This window comes from Eumetopias jubatus, unplaced genomic scaffold, assembly GCF_037043125.1.
Source record: "Eumetopias jubatus isolate StellerSeaLion01/CBP00866 unplaced genomic scaffold, mEumJub1_p1.0 scaffold_16, whole genome shotgun sequence".
NCBI classification, from domain to species: domain Eukaryota; kingdom Metazoa; phylum Chordata; class Mammalia; order Carnivora; family Otariidae; genus Eumetopias; species Eumetopias jubatus.
Window position 1 is genome coordinate 36,494,969 of NW_028274822.1, and position 22,772 is coordinate 36,517,740.

The 22,772-nt window shown below is 46.9% G+C and overlaps 1 protein-coding gene across 7 annotated transcripts in view; it reads right to left on the reverse strand.

The window, feature by feature from the left end:
• Positions 1-22,772, reverse strand: part of FHOD3 (formin homology 2 domain containing 3) — a 453,128-nt gene that overhangs the window by 39,034 nt on the left and 391,322 nt on the right. For all 7 annotated transcript variants that reach the window (XM_028098359.1, XM_028098361.1, XM_028098360.1 and 4 more), the window contains 2 exons: positions 18,193-19,073; positions 8,300-8,458 (listed from right to left, as the gene is read on the reverse strand). In XM_028098359.1, coding sequence (XP_027954160.1) covers positions 8,300-8,458; positions 18,193-19,073 — 1,040 coding nt within the window. The remainder of the gene's footprint in view (positions 1-8,299; positions 8,459-18,192; positions 19,074-22,772) is intronic.

A 22,772-nucleotide genomic window follows, 5' to 3' on the forward strand; every position in this document is an offset into this window, starting at 1 on the left:
AGTGGGGCTATGGCCCCAGCAGGGCCAGACTAAGGGAGTCGACAGGGTAAAGCCCAAGGTTTTATTGCTCTCCAGTTGCTCTACTCCTTCCTTTCGGGTCCCAAAGTGGTTCTGTCACTTCCTTTCAATTAAAACATTGAAAAAACACAATAAAGAATGTACATATTGGCTTTACTTTGTTCTTTTTAATGTTTGTACAAGGTACAAATAGGTACAGTTCTCCTCGGTAGACGGCAATCCCATGTGATGGACACATGTCCCCTGGGCACGTGCTGTCTTCTCTTGGCTTGGCCCCAGACATGGCAACAGTCACAGAAAATACATAGCAAAGTGAGGCGACCGAGCCCCAGCTTTTAGCTGGATGACCAAAAAGGAAAGCCCCAGGGAACTAGAAAGTATTCGGGAGGTCAGGGAAAATGAAGAGCCTGGCAAAGCAAGTGCAAAATATTATTTAAGAACTTCTGGGGTCGGGGCGCCTGGGTGGCTCAGTCATTAGGTGTCTGCCTTTGGAAGCTCAGGTCATGATCCCAGGGTCTGGGGATCGAGCCCCGCATCGGGCTCCCTGCTCAGCGGGAAGCCTGCTTCTCCCTCTCCCACTCCCCCTGCTGGTGTTCCCTCTCTCCCTGTGTCTCTCTCCATCAAATAAATACATAAAAATCTTATTAAAAAAAAGACTTCTGGGGCCATCCCTGAGCTGTTTATGTGTCAATCTGACCTTAAACGTTGTATCAAAGACTTTGAAAATTGAGCTGACACTGGAACCACAGTTTAAAAGAGGCAGGTCAGAACCTGTGGCCTGAACCCAAGCAAGTGGGGAAATAATTTATTTCCTCCCTCCCTCCTTCCACCCTCCCCTTCTCTTTCTATCTTTCCTTTCTTTCTTTTACGAGACCAGAATCACTAGAAAAAAATACTACAAGAAAACTACAGACCAACGTCCCTGATGAACCTAGATGCAAAAATCCTGAACAAAACTATTTTGAGATATATTACATATATATATAAACATATATATATGTTTAAGATATATAAACATTGCTGTATTTCATAAAGTAACATATTAAAAATAATTATATTATTTATATATATATTATTTTATATATTTAATTTATATATATTTATATATTTTTATATATATTATATTAAATATATTATAATATATTAAAAATAATAACAAGATTGGTTCAGTACAAAAAAACCAATAAATGTATTTAATGTAAATGTAATTAATCTACCATATTAATGGTCTGAACAAGAAAATTCACATAATGGTATCAACTGGTGGGCCACTTGGGTGGCTCAGTCAGTTGAGCATCTGACTCTTTTTTTTTTTTTTTTTAAGATTTTATTTATTTATTTGAGAGAGAAAGAATGAGAGATAGAGAGTACGAGAGGGAAGAGGGTCAGAGGGAGAAGCAGACTCCCCGCTGAGCGGGTAGCCTGATGCGGGACTCGATCCCAGGACTCCAGGATCATGACCTGAACCGAAGGCAGTTGCTTAACCAACTGAGCCACCCAGGCGCCCGAGCATCTGACTCTTGATTTCAGCTCAGGTCATCATCTCAGGGATGTGGGATTGAGCCTGGCATCAGGCTCTGCACTCAGTGGGGACTTTGCTTGCAATTCTCTCCCTCTGCCCCTCTCACCATCCCCTCTCAAATCAATAATCTTTAAAAAAAAAAAAAATAATGTCAATTGAATCAAAAAATATTTCTGATATTTTTGATAAAATTCAGTATCCATCCATAACAGAAAACTCTCAGCAACCCAGCAATAGAAGGAATCTCCTCCAGCTGATAAATGACATTTATGAAAAACCTACAGCTCATATCATACTTAATGGTGACAGGCTGAATACTTTCCCTCTGAGATTGGGAACAAGACAGGGTTTATGAAATTTAAAAAAGACATATAGATCAGAAAGGAAAAAGCAAAACTATTCCCATCATAGACAGCATAATTGTCTATGTAAAAAATTGTGAGGAATCTACAAAAAATTTATAAAACCATGAGTTTAACAATATCATATGATTTAAGGTTAATATATAAAAAACCAATTTATCTCTATATTGATAGTAAACAGTTACAAACTGAATTTTTAAAAAAATACTATTTATAGTAAAATATTTAGGTATAAATCTAACAAATCATGTGCAGATCTATATGCTAGAAAGTAAAAGTGCTGGTGAAAGCAATCAAAGACAATCTAAACAAATGGGGATATACTATGTTCCTGGACTGAAAGACTCAATATAGTCAAGATGTTAATTTTCCCCAAACTGATCTACAAATCTGACTCAATTCCAATAAAAATACCACCATGAATTTTTTGTGGATTTAGACAAGCAGGTGCTAAATGCTATATGGCAAAACAAATGAACCAAAACAATTTTGAAAACAGGTAAGATCTACTCTAGAGCTAGAGGAATAAGACGGTGTGGCACAGGTCATGGGACAGACACACGGATCAGGGGGACAATACAGGGAGTCTGGAAATAGAGGACACAAATACAGCCCAGCGATTTTGACCAAGGTGCAAAGGCAGTTCAACAGAGAAAGGATAGTACTTTCAACAAGTGGTGTTGGAACTGGAATTCATATGCAAAAAAAAAAAAAAAAAATGAACCTCAAACCTTAAAAGTTACACAAAAATTAACTCAAAAGGCATCACAGATCTCAAAGTCAAAGGTAACACTACAAAACTTTTAAAAGGAAACACAGAAGGAAATTTTTGTGACCCATGTTAGGGCAACAAACTCTTAAGACATGATATCAAAAAAGAATAGGTTGAGAAACTGTAACTTCATCCAAGTTAAAAAGGCCTTTCCTCTGTGAAAGACACTGTGGAGAGAACAAAAAGACAAATTATAGCTCCTCAAAGTTGTTAAACACAGATTTACCATATGACCCCGGAATTCCATTTGTAGGTATTGACACTAGAACAATGAAAACTTATGTTCACATAAAAACTTATACGTGAGTATCTGTAGCAGCTTAATTCACAATTGCCAAAAACCAAATCAAGCTACATAATCCTTCGACAGACGAACAGACCAACTGTGGTACGCCCTGGTAATGCAGTGGTGCTCAGCAATCAAAAGGGACCAACTACAGTTACATACCACAACTTGGATGAATCTCAAAAGCATCCGTCATGCTGAGTGAAAGAAGCCAGTCTCAAAAGGTTACCCACTGCACGGTTCCACTTTTATGACATTCTCGAAAAGAAAAAACCATAGTCATGGGAAGAGATCAGTGGTCACCAGAGGCTCCAGGTGGGTGAAGGGTGTGACTAGAAAGAGCTAGCACAAGACCTTTTCTGGGACACAGGGTGGTTCTCAATCCTGACTACAATGGTCACTACTAGATTTTAAAAGTCCTAGAACTGGACAAGTCAATTTGCCTTTATATTAATGCAAAAAATTAAGAATAAAATAAAAAACTGGACAAGACAGCCTAATCCACAAATGCACAAATGTTCACATGACTGTGATTCAGGATCTACCCGGGCGGGGTGGCTGGCATCCTGGGTCTGATGACAGAGTTCTCAGGGCTGGTCATCTCTGTAGTTTCTTAGAAGCCAGTGATGCCAAAGTGTTCTGTGCTTTGGTCATGGTGACGCTGCAGAAGGGGAGCCTAGGTTTCCTTCATCGTGGCCCTAACACTGAGACGGTGTGGGTAGAATCTGAGCATCTGGGCACATATTCAGCAACAATGCTCCTTGCTCCCCCAGAGGCTCACGCTCTTGCTCCCACCTGTCTACACAGATGGTATTAAAAAATAACCAAAGCAATCTGAGATGTCACTCCTTTAAAAACATCCAGGATCTGAACTGAACTAGCCTTTATATTTTAACTTTCATACTGCTTAAGTTGTTTGAAGCGTGTACGAGAATTCCAAAACAAAAAATTGTCAGTACTTTTCCCCCAATCCTCAGAAGGCATTTTCCTGCAATGATTTTAGCTGCTTCTTTCCTTTGGGAAAGTAATCAAACACCTTTTGTTTTTTACTTCTCTGACTAATTTAAACCATTTGTTCACCACTGAAGATTTATGAGGTTGCCATCTGCCAGTTTATTTCACTTTATTTTTTTTACACATCCCTGGCGATAAAAATAGCCATAAGACGGGGGAATGGCGGGTTGAAGCCACCTTCAATGAGCTGATGGCCCTCTCTTTCCAGGAGCAGATGATAAGGGGTGAGTGGGAAGAGGTGCCTTTAATTTGCTCTCCCACCATGTCTGTGAATTTACTGATGATTTTATGGTCACCATTTGGTTTCATGGGGAAAAAGATATCAAACAAAACCACTATGTAATAATCTCAAGTGTTTGTTTTCTTTTTTTGCTTTTGCCCAGACGGTGTCCCACCAGCATTGCTTTCAGTCTACTTGCTTGGTTATCTGAAAATCGTAGTTCAGAGAACAATGGAGATGTCTCATTTTTTGTGAACCCAAATGCTTTTGGGTTTGGCCATCTCATTCACCTGCAGATAAGATTATCACGAGTAATTATTCTGCCCCATGAGTTTTGAGCAGAACCTGGCTAGAGCTCTGGGTGAGAATCTAGCACAGGGGTTTTGGTGACAATAGCAGGAAGCTGGAGCACTCAGAGCTGAGGCTGGTTTGTGTACAACTTGCATAACCTCATGAGTCAATGGCTCTCTATTCATGCACTTATTCTTACGCAGGGATTTTTTTCCCTTTACTTCTCAAGGTGTCTTGATCGTATTTTCTTTCATTTTTGTGACTCCTCAGTGAGGCATGTGGGGTAGAAATTGTTGCATCGAATTTGCAGGTGACGTGGTTTGCCTGAAGGTAGGCTGGGTCAATCAAGGCAGAACCACCGAGGAGCCGGCTCCTCCTTTCCCAGCACCATTTCCACAATTTGTGGCCATTCAGCCAGAAAGGCAAAACCACCAGCGTGGCTAAGGCGCCCAGCTGCAGGGACATTCTGGTTCCCTGGCGCGGCTGCATCACTGTGGCTCCCAGACCCAAGCTCATCTGTGTGTCCAGCGCCCACTCGGATGGGGGTTGCACCACACAAATGGCCTGAAAATGTGCTATAGTTTTGTATACTCGGCCAAAGGGACTTTCCATTTCTAGGATACTAGCAGGCCTGGCAGCCAACGTGAGCCAAGGTCAGTGTCATTTGGGACCATCCGATTGTGCTGTTCTCTGTAGATACGGACGATAAAAATTAGAAAAGCTACAGAAAAGAGGAAAACCCTTCATACTTCATTTATGATAAGCTGATGGCATCTTTCATTTGGGAAAATATCATGAATACTATTTAGAGATGGCCCCAAAATGTGCTCTAAAGTTTAATACTCTTATGAAAGATTACTTCCTTAATGAAGTAGCTAACCACTCTCTCAGGTTTTCGTGACAAAGCTGGATACATATCACTGAGTTGCTAGGCAAAGCCACAGGATGTAATTTAATACATCCTAATCACATTTGGTACACAGAGGTTTCAAATGGCCCTATTAAGCTGTGGTACCATGTTACAGTGCCTGCACCCAAGAAGCAGACAGTTTGTTTGGCAAAAGGCCCTTTGGGCATTAGCTGGAAATCTTATTAGTAAAGATCTGTAAGGATACACCTTCCATCTCTTCTCAGTCCTGACTTAGCTCTTGAACAACAACAAGCCCAGAGAGTAAATTCTGGGTAGTGGCTCAGGACATGGATCTAGAGCAGCTATGCCCCCTCAGGTCCGTGAGAACGGCCAGAGAGGGCAGGTGACAGATGAGCGTGTCTGGTTTCCACTGGACTCTTCTCAGCATGACTAACCAGAACTGAAAAATATACATGGTCCCTGGGGTGCCTGGGTGGCTCAGTCGGTTAAGCGTCTGCCTTCGGCTCAGGTCATGATCTCAAGGTCCTGGGACTGAGTCCCAGTTGGTTGGACTCCATACTCAGCGGAGCGTCTGCTTCTCCCTCTGCCCCTCTCCCCTCCCCCCCTACTTGTGTTCTCTCTCTCTTTCAAATAAACAAAATCTTAAAAAAAAAAGAAAAGAAAAGAAAAGAAAAATATACACGGTCCCTGGATTCACGTGGGCAGCCTTCTGATCGGGTATTCTCAGGGGGATTTTGCCCCCAGGGCACATCTGACAAAGCTGGAAACATATTTGGTTGTCCCCAGTGGTGTGGTACCACTGGCCTCTTTGGGTGGACACCAGGGACGCTGCTAACCATCCTACAACGTAGAGAACAGCTCCCGCAACAAAGAAATGTCCAATCCAGAATGTTGGTAGTGACACGGTTGAGAAATGCTGTTTAGATAAACACTGTGATAAAAAATGTGCCAGTCCCTGTGCTGTTGTGAGTGGGGGTGTCCTGACAGTGCTCAGGTTGGGTTCACTGGTGGTTCTACGGCTGTGTCCTCCCGCCATAACCATTCCGCACATCAGCTACTTCCGGGGGCACCCTGTAGGTGGCGCTGTGAGGCAGACTGCTGGCCTCAGGAGTCTTCTCCCTAACCTTTCAGATTCCCTCTTGTTCTTTTTGTCACAAGAGCCTGGGCCCTGACTGACACTGGGACTCTCCCGTCATCTTCAAGATGGGAAACACAATAGTTGTACCTCACGAGTATCTGTGTAGAGCACATGGCTTGTGCCTGGCCCACATGAAGAAAGCTACGGAAGCCACGTTTAGTGGGCCTTGTTGCTCCCGTACCCCTCAGCGGCACTACTGTTGCTGGCATTACTCCTTCCTGGATCAAAGAGGTCCTTGCTGGAAACCAGTCAGAAAAAAACAAGTAATTTGCCTTCTTCTAAAATCGAAGTAACTGATTGTATCTGAAATTTTCCCTGCCCCTAGAGAGCTACGTTTCAGGAAAGAACAAAGGCAAAACCCAAAGGAAATCAATCTTTCCTGACGGACTTTCAAGTTCTCATGACAAGAAGGGGAAATATTTTTCACAGGGGAAGATGTCATTCTTCCCTTCCATCAGGCTGGCTCTGGCTGCATTCGAAGCCTCTCTTTGCATGAATCTGAAGCTTTTGCAATCTCCCAAGGACACTGCTAAGTCAATAGGATGGCTGGAATGTGTGCTAGGGCCTACCATGTAGTTCGCCCTAGATGAAAGACACGTTGCACTGGGTTCTTCCAGGTCGGCAGCTCTCACCTGCCTAGTGGCCAGCCAACGCTCTGCCCTTCCCTCACTTCTCTGGGGGCCCCAGAGAGGGACTGCCTTGTGGGTAGACGTGGATTTTGAAGGGACACTACTAATCTGGTATAAACCTCTAGGAGCACAGTTTTTCCTGTGGGGGCCTCTTCTTTCCAAAGCACAGAGGCATGCCCGCCCTGCTGGGTTCAGACCCACTTGGCCCCATGGGCCCCACTGCTCCTTCCCACACTTGGGGCCATGGATGAGCCTTGTGCCATGGTCCTGGGCCCTTCCTCTCTGTCAGGGGCTCATTCTACCCTCTGCAGCCAGTCTTCACTGGTCCTGTCCACTCTCCAGTCCTCAGATAACCCTGCACATGAATGAACCCCGACTATGGGAAGGCTTTAAAGGGATCCCTGGCTCCTTGCCAACAGGAGGATGGAGTGTCACCCAATGCCACAAAGCAGTGTCCTCACATCCCCATGGTGACCCAGCAAGCCCCAGGCTACATTGCCCTTCGGGAGGAATCTCCATGCTGGGCCGCTTGCCCCACTCCCTCTTTCTTCGTTGCTAGAAGAGGAGCTTTAACTCGCCAGAGAGAGGCAGCAACCCATGGTGGATGCAGAACGGGGCCTGGTGGAAGAGCACTGAGCCCGGCAGGCCCTACAGACCCAGCCAGTGACCCCTCCCTCTTTACTGCCGCCATTCAGATCAACGGTTGCCTACGGCGTGTGGTATGGGTTCTTATCACCCACAGCTTATCACCCACAGGCTAGCTCTACACATCCCAAGGTCATTCACAGGGATGTGAGCACACGCAGGAAGCCCTACTCGCGAGATGGTTCATCCAGCATGTTCAGCGGGAAATGACGTGAAAGAAGACCCCACCAGCCCCCTCAGGAGGTTATCCTTGTCTTCTTTCACGCTGAGGTAGGTGAGCGTGGTCAGAAGGCAGGCAGCAACGGAACCAGAGAGTGAGGCTCACTGAACTTCACAGGCCAAGTGGGGCTTCCTCCCACGACCCAGAACTTAAAAAAAAATATGTGAGAATTATTAACACTATTCAGAGTCTGGGTGAAACAGAAAAAATGGCAAGCCACCCTGTGGAGAAAGTCATATTGGACACAGTAATGCTTTACATATGGGACACGTTAACAGAATACAAATAATGCTTGATAGAGCTTCTCTTACCTCAATTCCTTCTTTGTTTAAGGCATATTCATCAAAATTCAAAATGGCTATCTTAATTGTTCTCGGAGGGGGCAGCACTGTCAGGCCAATATTAATGGCATTGCTCCTCTTGGGGTCTAGGACGATGACCTCCTGCCTTTTTCCATCTGCAGCAGTTTTCTTGGTGATAAAATAAGGAGAATCCAAGATTAATGCATCATCTTTGGTCTTTTCTGTGTCTCATTATTTAAAAGCAAACTCACTACTTATTTAGAGATGAAAACAAATGGCCCCGATTCAGCTCAGGGAAGGACTGGCTACTGCTCAGCACAGAAGAAAGAGATCAAGGATTAGCTCTGAGAAGCCGCCAAGCATGGGTCAGCAATGGAACTTCTCGAGTCAGACACATTACAAAATAAAATTGATTTTCCTTCAATTGGGAAAAATGTGATATTTGGCAAGAAAAAAAAAAACCCCTGTTTTTTTCCATAGAAGCAGTGGAAACAAAACTAAAACCTCTCAGAACTCCCTTCCTGCAGGCTGCAAGGTGTCGGAATGTGCCTTGGTTGGCCCCAGCGCACGCGGTATGAGCCCAGAGATGGAGACCATCAGTATACACGCTGAGAAGACAAGAGCGATGAGGAGAATCCACCATTGTTGGCCAGTCAGCTCCTCTGCATCCCCGGCTGCGTTGTCTCAAGGCTCCTCTCACCATTTCAACATCCTCTGTCCCTAACAACAGAGCACCTGTCACACTTAGACACCCAGGTGGCTGCCCACTGGGTAGGTGAAGAGGGGCCTTCCGAGGAAGGGGAAACCAAAGGGAACCTGCTCAAGACCAATGAGGGATGAAATGGGCACAGGGGCCAAAGAGAGGGACAGGTGTCCTCACAGAGCCCTTGTATATATGGCTTCCCTGCTGACCTGGGTGCTCCATGGGAGGCAAGCCCTGGGCTAGCACGTGACCAGAGCCTAACACGTCTGTGAGGGGGTAAAACCAACCAGTGCCAGGGCCGAGATGACAAGGCCCTCCACTCTCCCCTTCAGTTCTCCAAAAGTTAATGGCGGGAAAAAGTGGCAGAGATCCGGCTCAGCAAGCGCCCTGTTCGTGCTCAGGTTTCTCTTGAGACAAAACAGAGCTGGGAGGATGACTGTGTTCACGTATGTAGCAAGCCCAGGATGACAATGATGAGTAAGGCACAGTGGATCTCCTGAAGGAAAAGACCCATTCAGCACGACGGTGGGAAAGGGCTCAGCGGCGGGGTAACTACCTCACCTGGGGGGTGGAGGGGGTCAGGGTCCGGAGGGGCTGACACTGGAGATGGGCCCTAAACAATGTCTGGGATGGAGCCTGGAACTGGGGAGCGAAAGAGAGAAGAGGCTTTGTCTATTTTGCTGGGAACGGCCAGGGATGACGCTGGAGCCTTGGGGGCCATTGGCAGGGGACATCAGGAGCAGCCGCTCCAGTTCTGCGGCACGCAGGGCCCAGCCGAGGGGCTGAGGCTGCTGTTGGTCGGTCTGCTGTGCGGAGGCCCTCTCGACTGGCCGGGCCTGCGAGCGGCTGGGCCCTCTAGAGAAGCTGGCTTGCTGTAACCCTGGAGGCCGGAAGCTGGCAAGGAGAAACGGGCTGTGGTTCCTTACGTCCTCCTAAGTCCGTCCAAACTCAATTGCTAAAATTCTATTTTAAATCCTTAAATATGCGTTTGGGAATAAATTAAAATTTCCTCACGAAGAAAAGAACTGAAAGCATCCCAGCTGTTCTGGGGCCTGGTGGCCAGGAGGAACAATTCTTGTGGGTGTGATCAGTTTGGAAGGCCCAGGGACATGTGGTGTAGAAGCATCCCTACTCTGCCGGGCAAACGGATCTTCTACGTATTTAATCAAGTAAGCGTATTGGGAGACCCTGAAATTCAGCTTTCAAATCTAAGGTATTTTTTCGTGTGTGGAAAGCGAAGAAGGAATGAGCAAAGGTTTGGCGAAAGGCTGGGTAGAGGCAACGAAGAGGGATGCCAGGACATGGGGCCTGGAGACCCTACGGTAGACATCCGGTGAGCACAAGGAATGGTGCCACTTGAGGAGAGTAGCAGGCAAGGCAGGAGAGGCAATACCCACAGCCAGGCTCCAGGACAGGAGGCATTTTCTGGAAGGCAGGGATTCCCTGGGCATCATTAGCCCTTAGCTCCTCATCTATATAGCCCCTCTCACTCCAAGAGCCTGGAAAGATGCCTGGGCAGACTCAGCCCAACCAGCGTTTGTGCAAATGAGAAAAAGATGCCCCCTCTGGAGAGACACAGCCCCATGGCAAACAGCTTGAGAGAGAAGCACCACTCAGAATTCAGCCCCACCCACCGCCCTGCCCCTGGTCAGCATTCACTTACGGCAAACAACCTGCAGACACCTATGGGACGGCTCTGAGCCTGACACTTCCTTGTCCCCATTCCCAACAGAACTCAATTTACACCAGTGGACGCGCCCACACACTTCCCTATGAGTCAGGGAGCAGCAAGCCACTGAGCATCCTGAAATGACAGGGAGAGCTGTCCCCAAAGACGACTCCATGCGTTTTCAGAGCACTTCAACCCACTTGGTGAAGGAAAGAATAAGAATTAAATATCTGAAATTGAACTTTTCAATCTCTGGATTTCATCCAAGAGGTGTTTTAAATGTTGTTCTTCATAATTAAAACAGACTCCACTGGATGCTGCTGAGCACGCAAGTGCCCCAGGGTCTGTTCTGCCTGAGACAAAGGAGGGGTCATGTGGGGATGTCCAACTCTCTCCTTCCCTCCCACAATAACCTAGAGAAGCACCTTCAAGGGTGAGCCAGAGTTCTCTGTGCCTGGAAGCACATGTCCATGTCTCAGGATCAGCAGTCATCGAGTCTGATCGCTTTCAATTATCTTTCTGTGGTCAAAGCCCCAGAGTAGCAAGTGTGACCTTCACGATGTCCTTCACATGGCCCTATGACAGAGTACCTATTTGCAGGGCCCTGCGTCTTAGAGCAGATTGGTTCCAGAGAGCAGACCCCAATCCGGGAAGCTGACAACTAGGCGAATCTGGGGCTGCAGGGAATGGTCACAGCTCTCCCCAAGCCTTAGTAGCTAGCGATGACCACTTAAATTGATGACCTTCTCTATGCTTCTCAAAAATCCTCTAACCCTTGTGGCCGTGGGTGCTGCCTATTTGAAGCTTCTTCCTGGAAGGGCTCACTGCTGCCTTCCTGGAAGCTAGACCTCCAGGCTTCTTGCATAGCTTGGAAAAAGGGAGTTGAATTGTTTTAGGGACCTCCTTCCTGACCCTTCTGAGAGATCTCGGCTCGCCTTGACAGAATCCCTTTCCATGAAGGGTAACCTCTCCTCTTACCAGTTTGGCCATCTACACTGCGCCCCCCCCCCGCCCCTGCTTAGCAATATTCTTGGCCGAATCAGAAACAAAAACAAACCAAAGCCCTACATGGCATCCAAGGCTGAAACATTTCCCCAGAGACAGTATTTCTGGAAAGGCAACTATTGGCATGCTGGAGGATCCCTGATAGCTGGGGTTTCAAAGGTGGTGCTCTCCTAGACGCTAAGCATTGCTGCCTGGTCCTGCTCAAGAGTTCCGGTTAACCAGGCTCTCTGGAAGCAAAACTGAGCCTGGCTTCTTCCCAGGGTACCCTGACCCATGAAAGAAGTTTCCCCTTTCCCCTGAACACTTCAGGACATATTTGGAGAAGTGGCATGTTCAGATACAGCTTCACAGTGGTTTCCCCACCCTGCCTCGCTACCACTCTGTTGTTGGGGCAACTATCTTACCCCCGAGTCTGCTGTTCCTGTTTTCACTTTCCACCAAGCCCTAGTCTAGCAGGCTGTGCCCAGAGCCTGGGCCCTCAGGAGCCTCCTTCCAGCACTCCTTTCCTCCCTGAGAGTTCTTGAGACTCACTGAGGTGGAGGACAGAGCTTTGGCTGATGACCTTTTATCAAAAAGCAGTAGAAACAAAATGGAATCCAAGGACCACATGGACAGACTTGGGACCCCTGAAAGGGAGCTTCAGCTGGGATCTGACCATTCACGGCTGTGTGACTTTGGCAAGTCACTGGACCTCTCTGTGCCTCAGTTTCCTCTCTGGTACATATCTCACAAGGTTTGCTGTGAGAATCAATGAGACAATGGATGTAAAGCAGTGAGACTAATGCCTGGCTCACGGTAGGCACTACAGAAGTATTTGCCAGAACAATCAGAATAATATTACTGGGATTAATACATGTAAAGTCCTTATGACAATGCCTGGAACATACTGCTTTCTAATAATGAGTTCTTACTTATTACACCAAGAGTGATTCCTTTTTATTGTTTTTACTCCATTGACATTTTAGAAATATGTGGTCTAGCAATGTATATTTTTCATGCCTAATGCATTTACCACGCTTACTGATCAAATGCACCTCTACAAACAGAAATGTCAGATCAGATCAGTGTCCCCACCCTGGAGAGTGATAGTTCTAGCGGCAAGTGTAGAGACCCAATACTCAATGTAGCCCACAGAGCTGCTTGCCGGGCACATGGCACATTGCATGGGGCTTTGTGAATGACTGAAAATAGCTCATAAGTGTTCATTAGAGTCTAGACCTCCAGGCACATGGAATCCCAGAAAATGAGTACACTTTCAGGGGTACTAATGATCTTCCAAAAATAAATGTAGAGAACATCTTGGTTTATGTTTTTAATGAAGAGTATCACGGTGATTTCCACATGCCAAATTCCCTTCCGAAGCTAACAGACTGGTCTCCAGGACTAACACAAAGGGATATTCTGGAGAAAGTACAGGAGATTCTCCTTTTCCATGGCTGCCTCCATGACTGATGGGTAAACATTAAGTCACTACCACTAGCTGGGAGAAATTCAACATCATGTATCTGAGGAGGAAACAGGCCTGATCAATCTACTGACACTTTCTGAAGGAAAACCAGAAAATGTAGTTCTGTTTACACCAACACTTTACAACTGTGGGTACACAAAGAATCTTCGGTGGTACTTCTAAACATCAGTGACACCTGGGTTCTATCCTCTGAGATTCTGATCTCCTTGGTCTGGAGAAGGGCACACGGGTCATAGACGTTAAATAATCTCTTACACAATTAGAGTCACTGATTTAGACTTTGTGTAAGTCTAAAGGCTTTTGAGACAGGATTGTTCTTTCAAGAGGAATGCAATTTAAAAATAGGAAACGAAAGGCAGGGATAAGAGATTATTTCTTAAAATAGAAAAAGAGTAACAGGGTCCTCCTGTCCATTCTAAGATGTAACGAGGACCGGTTCTGCCATTTTTATGAATGATGTAGGATAAAGTCCCAACAGCTATAGACAATACAGGGAGGTTTTTGGTTTTTTTTTTAATCAATGTTACAACGAGACTGACATGCCCAACAAATGCCAAGCTCACATCCCAGCACAGGGAGCTAAGCTGTCAGCTACAGAGAAACAGTCTTTCCACACTCAGGGGTAAAGCAGCACGGGAGGCTCTGGGGTTGGGTGCAGCTGACTCCTGAAGACACGGGTACACATTCTGCCACAGCTAACACCACGCAACCACATCATGGGTGTGGCTCTTGGAAATAAAACAGGAAACCTGGCTCTTCCTCTCCACACAGACCTGGGGCTTCTGTCTGTGGCACACCACGGTAGGGAGGACCAAGGTCCAGAGTAGGGCTCCAGTGAAGGCAGAAAACTCCTCACGAGGGGTGAGTATGAAATGAGAAGTGTGGGGGTGGGGGGAAAGGGGACAGGTGTGGAGGCATGCAATCTGGGCAGGTAAACAGGGCTTGGTTTCCAGTCTCCTGGTGCTTCCATGAAGAGTCACTCCTTTGAATTTTTAAAGGTTGATTTTACTAGAAATAAAGGATGCAACCTTTAAAGAGTGGATATTCAGTGTACAGAACTTGTGACCCAGATGGTGCTGTGACTGAACGTAGAAACTGTGCTCAGGATGTGATTTATTAGATGAACAGCCCTAAGCTGGAGAACACTCCCATGAAATGCATGACCTCTAAAATGCTTCTCAGCATCGCTGTCACAGACCCTGGGTCTGGCTCAGCAAAGCACAGGCTTTACAATGATAAATCATCCCTCCTCACTCCCTGCTAACTGCCAGAAGAGTGACGCCAGAGGATATTTTCAAAACTGCCTTTTGAGAAAGTGACAATGACAATGAGGCCACGATACAGATGTCATAAAGATGTGACAACTGTGGAATTTTCCTAAGTCCTGTAACAAGGGAGACCGATACACATGGGTGAGCATTAAGGCAACATCACCAATGATGTCTAAATAAAGACTGAAAATCCCATAGTTAGGAATGGAGTCTCTGAGGAACTTGCTAGAATAGGCTAGCCTTATCATGAAGTTTAGGAAAAAAAGTATTAATTTCCCAGTTCTTCTGCAGTAGTCTTCTATAGCTGAGGCCCGCTGCAAAACAGCTACATTTCCCATGGTAATGGAGTGTGTCTAGTACCCTAACCAGGAGACCCCTGAGGGAGAAAGGGAGTGCTCTTGATAATCATGCCGGGACAATAGGCATACACCTGGGCCAACCTGGGTACACCAGATGTATGGTCGGCCCACTTAAGTTCCAATGCTGGGTTTTGAACTTCCAGAGAGAATTCAGTTTTCTGAAGGCAATGTTAAATAAAATAACATTTCTGTATGTCCTGAACTAGAATACAGGGGAGGAAAACTTGACTCTCTTCTCGGGGGAGAATAAAACGGAGTAGGGTAGGTGGTGGGGGAGCCAACATGGAGAGTGGTGGTGGAGGGGATCAACGCCCTCCTCAGTGGTGCCTCATTTTTCACTCTAAATCAGTGGTGCACAACTTTGGTTGAGTCCCTGGGGAGCTTTTAAAAATAACCCAGGCTGGGGCTCACCCCAGACCAAATAAATCCTCATTCTCTGAATTTTCTTAACAAGTCACTGCTAATTGTTTCTGATATACTTTGAAATGCCAGGGTAAATAAAGTTGAAAAAATTTCTCCAAACCCATTTTGCAACTCCCTCTCCATAATAAACCTAAAGAGCCCAAGGGAGTAAGACAGGATTGAGTCCCCAAAAGGGGAAACCAAGTCAATTCCTTCCTTCTGTTTCCTCTTCCACTTCACACCTGTCTGAGTCTGTCTGTAACTTAGGATCTAAAAACTGCCTTTTGGGAGCAGGAGGGACTTTGCTACTCTTGATTAGGCACACAGGTTGAAGACCACTTCCTGGGGACTCCTCAGGATGATGGCAGGTCCACAGGGATATTTTCCCCCTACCTCCAGGGGCTTTCTGCCCTGACATCTTTCTCTGGGGTCACTCCTCTGATTTCCTCTGTGATTTGCCACACCTCAGACCAGCAGTAGAAATACAACATGATGAAACTTAGCACAGGATTTCTGCCTTTCTCCACAAAACATAATTAAAGTCATCTTACTAAAAAGCTATATATATTTCCTGCTGAGAGAGAAACATAGCTCCAGTTTCAAAAACTATTTCGAAAGGAAATACAAAAGCATATTTTTCTGGACTTATTTCTACTAAGTGGTCACCCAGCCTTGGGTCTGGAACATGAATCTTTATTTTGGGGGTGACCTGGATGGTCATAAGAATGTTCCAGAAATCTGGTCTGCTATAAGTTTTCTGACAAAACCGAAAACCAGTTCCTTCTGCTCTGTGCTGGCTTGTGAAGTCTATTCCGTTTTATTTGTGTTGCTCGCTATTGTGTTTAATGAAAAACTTCTCATGAGCCAGAATTCGGAAGTGGCTGTTTACAGCTGTGTTTTATGAAAATCACAGTCAAGGATTAGAAACAGAAGTAAAATTGGTTATATCTGCATTGCTAACGTACACTTAAGGGATTCAACTCTCCAATGTGATGTATTTTAATCTTAATGTGCATTTTCACCTTTTGTAACTTTTGTGAATTAGTTCCTGCTCACATGTCTTATTGCCCCCCCCCGCCCCGGCCCGCCCCACCCAAAGAACAAAGGTATGGCCTTCTGGGTCCCACTGAAGAACATACTTGAATCCATTTGGTAAATTTTTCAATACACTATTACTTTTCTCTTATGCTCTCACCTTATAAAAACTAGGCAAACATTTGTCCTTCAGCCAGGCAATGAAGTATTTTATGAGGTCACCACCTACTTCAAGCAAGAATGGAACTTCGGGCTACTGAGAGGGCACTAACCAGACCCTTGTCACCAACCAGAGTAGGGCCACGAGAAGGAGGGAGGCAAGCGGACTGCCCATTTTGGGTTCTCTCAGTGAAGCTTTTAATCTTGCTATTTCCTTTGTAAAAATGAAGTCAGAAGTAACTTCACTGCCGAATCGATACTCCCTGTCTTCCTCCCCCCAAGTCAAGGCCCAGCAACCTATGGGTGCTGAGCAACCAGGGGAAGCCCAGAGGGCGCACCAGCCAGATGAGCCCACGTTGGGAGGTGGTGGCTGAGGGAGACCAGCCAACTAGATCGGTGGGTTGGAGAGTGGCGTGAGGGAGGGCAGGTCCTGGGTAACCCTGGGCCACCTGAGACTGCTCTTTTAACCAGCCAGGCCTGTCTTCTCCCAAATGCCGGGCTGCACTGGAAGAACCGAAGGGGGCATGTGGGTGGCTCAGCACCACATGTCACCAGTCCTGGCAAAGTCAGGACACAGACACACAGAGCGGGTGCCCAACCTCACTTTCCTTGATGTCATTTCCTAGAGAGGACAAAAGGGGGATCTACTTACAGCTGAAGGACAGCAGTGACAGGACATGATTTGCTGTGTTGGATCCTAGCTGTCTGGATTTATAAGCAGGAGGAAGCTTTAATTCTGACACGGGGGGATTCCTGAGGCTGGAATAGTTTAGATTCACATCCTTGCTGAGACTGGGCAGCAACTGACACCAGGGTGAAGGTCAACTCAGGAAGAGCAGCCCTACTCCCGCCCCCCCCCACCAGGCACTGACCCTGTCACCTGGCCCCTTGTCTGAAGGACACTCTTGTCCTGAGGATGCTGCACATACTTTGTGAATCAGAATTGGTACTCGACTGCCAGGTCGGGAAGCCCAACTCAGGTAGCTTTAGACTCACCCAAAATGCTGATAAATGGAACAACACATGGAGCTAAAACTAATTTATGGTAAGTTCTTGCAGGTAAGTCTTGCAGACTCTAAATTACTGTGTGCTTACAGCCGAGGTTCCAATTACCACTACCATCAACTATAATCAATCAAGGTAAGAGTAAATAGACCCATGGATAAAGTCCATGTGTTTGATAAATTTGCAAGATGACTTTCCTCCAGGGAAGAATGAAGGGGAGTAAATCGGAGGGAGAGACAAACCATGAGAGACGATGGACTCTGAAAAACAAACTGAGGGTTCTAGAGGGGAGGGGGGGTGGGGGGATGGGTTAGGTTAGCCTGGTGATGGGTATTAAAGAGGGCACGTTCTGCGTGGAGCACTGGGTGTTATGCACAAACAATGAATCATGGAACACTACATCAAAAACTAATGATGTAATGTATGGTGATTAACATAACAATAAAAAAATTTAAAGAAAAAAAAAGATGACTTTCCTCCAGTTAATGTCAGCGTCTACGATTGGGCTATGCTAATGTTCTCTGGTGAATCGTTCCATCTTTTCCTCTGGGTTATTTGGTTCTTTGAAAGCTACTTTGCCTAACGGTGTTTGTAGGCTGCCGTCCATGTTAGCCAACCAAGGGTCCTGTACTCATGCATCTTACCCCTAGTGTAGGGCACAGACTAATCTCTAAAAGGTCAGATTTTTATACCGACCACCTTTTCTCCCCCCACCACATAGCCAAAGCAGCACGAAGGGATTTTTAAATACAACAGATCTCTCAGCCCTACTCAACAGTGGAAAGGAACTCTGCAAATCAAGAAGCATGTGGGATGCTAGCGGTACCTTGGAGACGGACAGTTCCTTAGATTTAGACTCAAACAGGTGCTCCAGCCTGGAAGTGTCCACCTTGATGGGTTCCAGTTTCGACCACAGGAATTCTCTGCAGCGCCGGTTGTTCTTACATGGCCACTCGAACGGCCGCACTTCATTCCAGAAGAGACGGATGGTCTTCTTTTTCTTGGTGAATGCCGGCTGACCCCGGGGGACCTGGGGCCACCCTAAGCCCTGAGGAGCGTTGACTACTGGAGGAGGAGCCAATAAATTACCAGGGACTGGAGGGGGAGGCACGCTGTCCAGCAGGGGCGGTGGGGGCGGGGGCGGCAAACCCAGAAAGGTGGGCGGGGGTGGGGGCGGCGGCCCCGGGGCCTCCCTGGGACCCAGGTCCACGTCCAGGACGTCCACATCATCCTCCTCCCCCAGGTCGGTGAAGTCCATGTCTTGGATTCTGAGCTCCCTCGGGTTGGCCATGAGCTGGTCCCAGATGTAGTCAGATTCTGTCTTCGGCTGTGTGGATGCTTTCTCTGGGACCTTGTCATTAGGCTCGGGGTCAGGGGAGACGGACCCTCTCCCTAGGTCCCCGCTGTTGAATTTCTCAGCGAAGGCTTTCACACTGCCCCGATTGTCCAGACAGCCAACGTCCACCCTCCTGACGCTCTCATCCTGGGCCACAGAGTTGGCCTGCAGGGTGGATATCCTGCTAGCCAGGCTGGCCACCGCCTCCGCACTGGGCTCAGTCCTCCCGCTCTCGCCCTCCCCCTTCTCCTCGTCATCCGTGGGCTTTCTGTTATGGGCATACAGCATGTCCAGCATGAACCGTTTGTTGGTGAGGATGTCGCCACACTGTTCATTTACACCGGCATCCTGAACACCCGCCGACCACAAGCCTGAAATCATATAGGAGAGGAAAAAAACAGAGTGAGCCAAGTGGCAGGTGCCTCAATCTCATGAGAAACCAATTAGGTAATAACGGAGGCCTCACACACAGAGTGACTTCAGAGAAGACACTGAAATAAAGCGATTGAAGAGGCAGGTGGTCACAGCTGACAGGATGCTCTTGACCAGGAAGAGATGTTGCATCAAAGTCGCAATGACCTGTTCCAGGACTCAAGACGCTTGTAGGTAGGATACCACTCTTGGCTCCCACCTGGCTCATGGGAGTGTTTTCCTCACTCTTCCTGCCCACCCATGACAGCGAGTCACGACCCGCCCAGACACAGGTAACTAAGGGGCTTCTGTCCTAACTAGACACAGGAAGGCAAGGAAGATGCTCCCTCACCCACCATAGGACAGGTGTTGGAAAGGCTGCAGAGTTATGTCTGTTTCCCCCCCTATACTCCACATCTGCATCAGCGCAGATCAAACGCCTGGGGAAACACTGGTCATACCTTAAGTCCATGGGCACCAGTCTTCAGGAAACCCTTAATGCTACCTGGCAGCCTCACCCACGACCTCTCCTTTTCCCACCTCCCCTCTCTACTCTAACCTCCCCACCATCTCATCTGCAAACCAGCATAGCCTTGCTTCCTAGTTCAACAGCTTAGTGGAAGAAGTCAGAAGAGATCTTCCAGGGTCTCATCCAGCCTCCCCTTGCCCCCCGCCACCCGCACCTGAACCCCAACCATGGTCTCCCTCCTGTGACTACCGATAAACCATCCCCTTCAGCAGAGTCAACCACTCCACATGTGCATCTGGAAGCCAGTCCTGCAGTTCTCTGTCCTGCATTTCCCATGTTCCTCCCACTAGACCTTCCTGCTGGCATATAAACATGGTATAATTTCACCCATCTTAAAAAAAAAAAAGCAAAAAAAACTCAACTCCACTTAGCCCTCAGCTATAATCCAACTTTTCTTCTTTCCTTTAAAGTAAAGCTGCTTATCAGAGTTGTTTGTCTCACTGCTCCAAGTTTTCTCTTTATTCCCTCTCTTGAACCCAGTCTAATGAAGTTTTTGCTCTCACCACTTTTCAAAGCTGCTCCTTCCCAGGCGGCCGAAGACTTTGGTGCTACACTAGACCCAGCAGCTCACTCCCTCCTTTACTTATATCCTTCAGGTGACTTCTAGGACACTGTACTCACCTGGTCTGCTGCCTTTTCTCTGGCTGCTCTTTCTCAATCTCCTATGCCAGTTCCTCCTTATCTTTGCCCGTTAAATGTCCTTGGACCTCTTGTGTCCTTGTACACTTAGTTCCCGTCTCATCCAGTCTTCCGGCTTTAGCTCCCACCTCTGCCCTCATCCCCACCCTCTCTCCAAACCTGCTTCTCCTGCAGCCCTTGCCTATCTCAGACATGGCAACTTTCATCCATCCTGCTGTCAATTCCAAAAATCTGTCATCGGACTCCTCCTGTTCTTTCATGCACGCATCTAACACAGCAGGGTATCCTGTTAGCTAAATCTTCAAGTCACATCCAGAATCCACCCACTTTTCTCATCACCTGCCCTGCTGTGGTCCTGGTCTGAGCCAGCATGGTTTCTTGCCTGCAACACTGCAGGGGTGTCCCTTAGCTGGTCCCAACTTCCGTGCACGTCCCTTGAGAGTCAGTTCTTAACAGCAATGCCATGTGGTAAAATGTCTGATCAGATCTTTCTGCTCAAAGACTTTTAATGCTGCCACATTTCACCAAGTAAAAACCCAGTGACCTTTCAATGTTCCCAAGCCTTGCGTGAACACGCCTTAATTTTCTTGCCGAACCTGGACCTCTTTAGCTACAGTAGCTGCTTGACCTTCCTAGACCTCACCAGGCATGGTCTGGCCTCAGGGCCTTTGCCCATCCCAGGACAAGCGGCACCCATTTAACCACACAATTTGCTTCTCAACCTCCTTTTAGGTCTTTGCTCAAACAGTATCTTCCCAATGAAGTCCTCCCCAACCACCTTATTTAAAATTGTGCAACACTCCCTCCCTCTCCCCAGTGCCATTTATCGCCCTTTCCGGCATTCGTCACCAGAGCACTTATTACTGCCTCATTTTCCTTATTTATTTTATTGCTGCCTTTGTCCTACCACTGGAACAGTTATAATTGTTAAAACATCCTCTTCATTGGCATGTAAACTCTGTAAGAGCAGGGATTGGGGTTTTGTTGTTGCTGTTGTTCACTGTTGTACTCCCAGCATCTCGGATGAATCAATGAATCAATGAATGGTCAGGAATGTTATTCCTCTGAGTTTGCTTCCTAAGGGCCAGCAGGACTGTTTGGCAGGCATTCAGGATGTGAGTTCCATCATATACCCAAGGCCTCTGTGGATACTTGTGTTGGGGGATGGCAGGGACCTAGGCCACGGACATGCGCATCAGGAGCTTTTGTTCCACCAAAGAAGAATGGCCCAATCAAACATGCTGGGAGGGACACTGGTCTCTCCAACATGGCCCTGCCTTGATCTCAGAGGAGGCATTATTGGGGAGCACAAAGGTCCCCTGGTGCTCTGTTTCCTCTGTAGCTTTGTCCTCTGCTCAGCAACGACCTAACCTCACCAAAGGACCAATACCCGAACAAGGAGCTCTTGAACCCTCTTGCAGGTTTCAAAGAATACACTTAGGAGACAACCACCATCAAAGAGGGAGGACACAGGGGTGCCTCGGTGGCTCAGTCGTTAAGCATCTGCCTTCGGCTCAGGTCATGATCCCACGGTCCTGGGATGGACCCGCAGACAAACAACTGTGATAAGCAGCTTTACTTTACCCACATCGGGCTTCCTGCTCAGCCGGGAGACCGCTTCTCCCTCTCCCTTTGCCGCTTCCCCCTGCTTGTGTTCCCTCTCTAGCTGTCTCTGTGTCAAATAAATAAACAAATAAATCTAAAAAAAAAAAGAAAGAAAAGAAAAGAAAAGAGGGAAGACACAGCATTTGAGGACATGATGGGAAAATCTGGGTATCTGGAGTCCCTATAACTAGCCAGACAGTCCTATAAATAGGAAGACTGCTTTGAGGTCAGGGGGCTGCAGCCCATAAAGTGGAAAAGGAAAAAGAAAAGGACACAATCAGGTAATATTTTAAATGCTGATTTTCAGGGCGCCTGGGTGGCTCAGTCGTTAAGTATCTGCCTTCGGCTCAGGTCATAATCCCAGGATTCCGGGATCGAGCCCCGCATTGGGCTCCCTGCTTGGCGGGAAGCCTGCTTCTCCCTCTCCCACTCCCCCTGCTTGTGTTCCCTCTCTCGCTGTCTCTTTCTCTCTGTGTCAAATAAATAAATAAAATCTTTAAAAAAAAATAAATGCTGGTTTTCTCCCTTATTCTCTTTATTCACTTAGGTCTTCTTGGATCATTATGTAGTGTTGCTTCTTTGTCTCTAGTAATTTCCTTTGCTCTGAAGTCTACTTTATCCGATATTAATATAGCCTCTCCTGCTTTTCTTTGATTAATGGTAGCATGGTATATCTTTTCCCAACTTTTAACTTTCCACCTACCTACGCCCTTATGTTTAAAAGGATTCTTGTATACATAGCATATAGTTGGGTTATATTTTTATCCACTCTGCAAATCTCCATCTTTTAATTTAAAGTGATTATTGGGGCACCTGGCTGGCTCAGTTGGTAGAGTATGTGACTCTCAATCCTGAGGCTGTGGATCCGAGCCCCATGTTAGGTATA